Source organism: Saccoglossus kowalevskii, chromosome 1, assembly GCF_978046115.1.
Source record: "Saccoglossus kowalevskii chromosome 1, keSacKowa6.1, whole genome shotgun sequence".
NCBI lineage: Eukaryota > Metazoa > Hemichordata > Enteropneusta > Harrimaniidae > Saccoglossus > Saccoglossus kowalevskii.
The window spans coordinates 20970515-20976851 of NC_140641.1; the positions used below are offsets into that span (position 1 = coordinate 20970515).

A 6337-nucleotide genomic window follows, 5' to 3' on the forward strand; every position below is an offset into this window, starting at 1 on the left:
TATATGTATAAGCATTGACAAATTTTGTTCAAATTGGCTTATTCTAACGCCCAGTTTTTGGCTTACATCTCAAACCTGTGTTGACCAATTTTCTTGACATTTTTGGCTCACAACTCGAAAATCACGGTGAGTTGGAGTAACTTAAGTGAAAATATTTTTTGTTTCCACCTATCCCTTACTGCGAAGCTCTAGTTTATTTGATGTTTACGTTATAGATTTACAACTCTTGACTTGATGCAAATTTTAATCCTTGATTACACATCGTGAATGACCCCTAATGAATAAGCTAAGTATGCAGAGTGATTAGACACACCATAATAAACTGATTACACTTCTGATAAACAAAAATAATAAGGTTTTAGATATTTAGAATAAATTTAGAATATAAGACACTATACGCTCATTTAGCTGATTCGTTTTTAGTTGTTGTGAACTTTGATCAGTTTTAAATGACATAAGCAAAATCAATCTGGGTGTTTGCTTTTTGATTAAAGCGGGGTAGTCATCACCTGCGCATGTGTCAGATGGCCATAGCGTGTCATTGATTACAAACAAGCGTCTACCCCTGAGCCTTTGCGTTTTAGCGTGTGTTGTTATCGTCGCTTTTGACTCAATTACCGCGCGTGCGCAGGTGACGACCCTCCCGCTTTAAGGGCTTGCTTTATATAAAGTGCGCTTGATTCCATGTCATGTGTTCATTATATTTTGTTACATCCGTATCATCCAAACCACAAGGTACTGATGTTAGAGTGGAGCTGAATATACATTTGTCAATTCAGTGCAATATGTGCGACTCCCATATGTACATGAGAAATATCGAGGCGTAGACGAGGTGATATAAATTTTATTTATTTGTTAAAGTTGTATAAGACATAATTTAAACTATACGAGTACATATTCTTCCACACAATAATTGACATTAATTATCAGCATTTTGTTCAGTTGATTTAGTAAGTGTGTATTGGCAGCTTGTCACCAACAATTTCCAGAAACGCATTTGTTAGGATAACTTTAACACGCTGGTATTTTCTCTATTAAAATAAAAATTCATAAACCGAGGTAGCTAAATTGTTTAATCATTTGGATATCTTGGACACAAAATTAAAATTGTAAAGTAAAGTTGATACAAGATTTATCATTAATTATGCGCAGTCAGCATTCTTTATTTAGTTGCCGTCCTTCCATTCACCAATAAAACCACATGGATTCTCGTAAAACTCTTGAACTTTGTCCGCAATCAATAACAAGTTTTCGGGTTCTTTCAGTTTGCTGTTCTCTTTATTCCGAAAAAGATTGATACTTGGAATGAAGTAATGCGGGCAATTCTGTCCACGGAGGCATTTCAACAGACTTCCAACCAATCCAACGAAACGTTGTCCAAGCATATCACGTGACCAGTCATGGCTGTTTGGATATTTCTCACACTCCCACAAAAGCAAATTCTGAAACAGAAATGATATTCAAAGTATTAGTGTAGAATCAAATGGACTACAGGGAATTAAAAATATGTTCATCCACTGAAAGTACAAAATTAACTTATGTCAAAGTAGACCATCGACGAGATCACATGCAATCACACGCGAATATGCTAATAATATTCAAGTTACCATTGCACTAGTATATACAGGCATGTTTAGTTAATTCACCTTTAAATGGTAGGATGACAGTGCTGGTGATTGCCAGTGGTCTTCACGAATTTTCTTCAGTAAACGTAAACACTGTTTACGACACCCTTCATCGCTGTCAATTCCGTCCAGCAAGGCTATTTCACATCGGCTGAATGACGTAAGCCTGTCGGAATACAGAAATATAGGCGTTTAACTAAAACAAGTGAGTATGCTGTTAAAACTACCCAACCTGCGCACGCGTGGGAATTGAGTAACGACACCCCGCTTCAAACTACCTAAAAGATGTAATTCTTATGTCTATTTCCCTACGTAGTTATATGTCATAAAAATGTAGAGCTAAACTCACCAATACAAATTGTCTTTGGCTACAGAGTCTGTGCCAATCTTCCGTACTTCTTCAACTTTGTGCTTTGGCGGCCAGACAGGCGAACGAGGCCAGCTATTGAGAACATTTGGCGGAAGACCACGCCCATTGGCAGGAACTAATGGCACGAGATCTACAGATATCCTCTCTTCGCCGGATGACACCATCAATGTTATGGCTGGACCATGAGTTTTTTTCAACACTCGGACTGACTCTGTTAATAGAAAATACACACCGACTTTACACATACTGTTAAGAAAAATTAATGTGTTATCTTGAAACGAGTGTAAAGCTAGAATTAAATTAAAATAAAATTACGTTAATCAATGTGACATTATAGGATGGCAAATATCCCCGTTTATTACACGTACAAATCAAACCGAATATCGATATCGTAGTTCAGTGACCATGCAGTTTATACAATATATGTTACCAATATTTTGATTGTCAGCCGATGACGTTACATTTTCTAACCCCTTGCAAGAATCCAATCCCTGCCAGGGATTGTGTTCCATATATAGGAATGTGTTAAATGACGTCCATGACACATGGCTTGAATAGTGACGAATGGATGTCTCATCGAATAATAACAGAATTGCGAAAACTATATTTATTTATTTAAAGTATCGCACGTGTTACAGCACACTCAACATTATTAAGTTAGAGGTTGTGATAATTAAAATATGCAGACAGTAAGTCTAATTTTGTTGTGACATTCCCGCTTCCCCGTGAAAAAACTATATAACAACACAGTGAAATCGTACGCACAGTAATTGAAACCACCTTCGATCTCGCCCCCTCCCCGTGAACTTAAATATTACGTTTGATGTGTGCATGCTTCATTTATCTGAGGACCCCCTAAGCGGCAGCAATCAGAATGCTTACACAGCGCATTTACTTTAGGCTGACATCAGTATAAAGATCACTCTGAGACGTTGTGATATTATAACCAACGCAAGTACAAATTTCTTCCATATAATTTTGTCTCGAATGAAATAATTATTTGTTTTCACTCACACAATCTCCAGCTTATCCCTAGTTTTAAAACGATTGAAGCTATTATACAACATATATATTTTGTATCAGTACGTTACCTCGCAGTTTGCACTCTCTGACGGCGTTTTTAACAAGGACTTTGAATATAGTCTTCACCTTGAACGGCACGACGTAATCGCCCATTTTCATATTATTTTCCGGTTTCCAAATATCGGAAACTGTGTCTATTGTCACATTATGGTATCCATTGGGCGGATTTGGAAGTGGAACCTTCGTTTCAACCAACTGACCGTCTACGTCTATGGTGTAGTAGGCTGGCTTGTCAGCAGTTTTCCAAATCAAATTCGGCAAACCTTCCATAGGGACATTGAAGTCAAACTCGTTCGGTTCAGTGACTTTCAATCCCGAGGCGTAACTTCCCGAGTTCCACGTCTGATGACTGAATCGTGGATCTTTGTCGTGAACATATTTCAGAATAGGGTCGACCACACTGTGTACGGCATTCACGGCAGCTTTCACCTTTTCCCGGCGCATTTTTATCTGCGTGTCTGTGTAATAATTTAGGTCACCGACCAAACCATTTTGCGTCGCCAACATGTCGATAATCGTTTTGTACGTATTGAGGACGTTGCGTGAAGCCTGGTAGTTGGTTTAATATTGACCCCTTTATATAATGGGGACGATTATATTGTACAAATAAATACTGGAAATCCCCCATCTAGCATGATTAATGCGGCTCAACAGCCAATGAAATATCAATATTGACAATTACATCAGCACGACTGGAAAATACCTGACGCATACATTCAGAGAATCAGTAAGCATGGGAGACGTCACCGTTATCTGCATTTGAATAATTACGGTTTACAACCCACAATAACAATTTGACCTATATAAGGGTTGGAATGGGGTGTCAAAGGGGTATTTCCTCGCAACCTCGTGTGAACTAAATGGGCGTACGCGATGTCATTGATAACACCACTCTTAGATTTCAAAGATGACATTCGTCGTTCATTTGTTCGGGCTCAGTGAGCCAATGATTTTTGCTCTCAATACGATTCACTGCTGTGCAGTTTGTTAATTTATATTGCCGACCTCCCCACTAATAAGATCACACATGTGTTTATACGCCAGTCACGTGTCCGTCACAGTAATGCGCACACTCATCATATTTACGCGTATTTATCACACGGGTTTTCCCCATGACGTGATTTTATACAAGATGGAATTTGACACGCAAAGCTGTTCATATCCAGTGGCCAGGGATTGAACATTAGAAAATCGGGGAGGGGGAAATGACAGAATTGAAAAACAAATACCGGTATATGAACCGTACATATAGTTATCAGTGGCGGCGGCACAATGGGGGCGGGGGGTGCGCAAAAAATGTTGGGGAGCGCCCCCTAAAATAAAGCTGAAACCCTTTGTGTCAGCAAAATTTGCCCATCGAAATGCAGGAAATAGCGTTTCAGAGGGTTCAGACTTCAACATTTTTAAGGGGGAGCATGCCCCCGGACCCATAGGAAGGTCGCACCTTCGGCGCGAAGGAGGGTGAGCGGATCTCGCCCCCCTCCCAATGCAACATTTCGTGCCGCTGCCTCTGGGGCCCCTGGTTATGTTTCGATCGGACGAACTAATGGACACTCGCCTGTTTGTATTATGACACTACTTCCTCGACACACAGTACAGTGCAGTAGTAATTCGAATAGACGAGACGAAGGCTACATTGACCGTGGCGTGCAGGGATGATATTTTGTTTTTAAAAATCAGTGCTCAATTGAAGGGGAAATTGATTCCAAATACAGTCATTACTTAGCGACAACTTAGCAGTGATGTTAATCAGAAAGATTATGAAAGAGAAATTGCCAAACATGTGACAACAATGCATATTTTGTTTTTTACTTCAGTGTAATTCGGCGTGTTACTTTTTTTTTTTTAGATTTTCTTGGACATCAAAGCTAATTTGAAATTGATGTGCATTTACAAGAATATATTCTGAGAACACATTACATTGGTACACCTAATTGGAAAAGTTTGCGTCAGTGAAAAGAAAGTTGTATTATATAGCTTTGTTTATACAAGGTAAAGAATTAGATAGGTATAGTTGATAACTGTGACATTAGAAGCACATCCAGCAATAAATTAATTGTTCTGCTTCTGGTAATTCAGAAAATATGGATCCTCGTAAAGTATAAACATAATTCATAAACGTTTGTTTTCATGATGGTAAATTGACGAAACACTGTTTCGACACCAGTTTCTTGTAAAGCTATATTACAACGCCCGCATGGCGTAAGCCTATTGGGATACAATAGTATAACAGTTTTATAACAAAACTGGTTATTCGTTTGATTTGATTTTTATTTAGTCACGTCTATGAATGATTGAATATGTTATTATTATTATTTCTATTTCCGCATGCTATCATCAATAGGCACATTCACACAGCTAGATGTTCGAGCGAAACCAATACATTATATCTTTGACAAATATTCCAATCTCCCGTACTTTGACGTTTAGAGCCAAACCAAAGATTGAAGCCTCTTAATCAAAAAATAGGGCGGGCTACCACAACCACTGATATGTAGCACCGTCCCTCAACACCATCCATTCGTCACTATTCAAGCCATGTGTCATGGTGTTGAGGGACGGTGTATGTAGTAATTGGAATACAGTTGAATATAGTTTGATACGGCGAGTCTTTCAATTGACCAAACTATATGGGTCACCGCTTGTGTGAGTCTTAAATTGATTACTGATTTTCTGAATCCATGAGAACGATTTAACCTAACTGAGCACATTGATATAGCTGGTGTATTTTGTACTGGCAATAGTTCAGCGTTCATTCTATTTATAGAAAATGGGGATTTCCCTACATCCGGGTCTGACATACGTTATCATCATGGCGGCAGATCTGAATTTTGACACAACAGATTTCAAACAGTATAAGGAAACATGTGTAGTGATTCCAAGACACGACATGAAGACAGCAGCCGACAGGGTGCGGAATGTCTTAGATACTATATGTCCCTACGTTAATGATCGAAATCCCCTTTTTAGTCGTAAACCGGTGGCCATTGGCAGTTATGCTTCTAAATTGAAGGTTGGTGAGCCTAACGAATTCGATTATGACGTGGTATTAGTGGGACTATCGGACAATTTATCATGTAGTGCCTCGGAGTTTAGTAGATTTTACTGCATAACGAAAGATGGCGGCACTAAACGGCTTCAAAGAACGTATGATAGGCAACCCGACCCACCGATGGGATATTATATATTGGCTTTAGAAGAACCAGCCTTGTCTGATATGCATGACCTGACCGCAGACACACATCTAGTGCCGCTACTA

The 6337-nt window shown here is 39.0% G+C and overlaps 1 protein-coding gene across 1 annotated transcript; it reads right to left on the reverse strand.

Moving 5' to 3' along the window:
• Positions 1-833: 833 nt before the first annotated feature.
• On the reverse strand, positions 834-3632 carry LOC100373144 (protein mab-21-like 3). Its single transcript, XM_002740890.4, has 4 exons — positions 3087-3632; positions 1975-2206; positions 1647-1791; positions 834-1442 (listed from the first exon to the last, which is right to left on the reverse strand). The coding sequence occupies exons 1-4, from the start codon at positions 3583-3585 to the stop codon at positions 1167-1169; spliced, it is 1152 nt and encodes a 383-aa protein (XP_002740936.1). The 5' UTR covers positions 3586-3632; the 3' UTR covers positions 834-1166.
• Positions 3633-6337: the final 2705 nt, after the last annotated feature.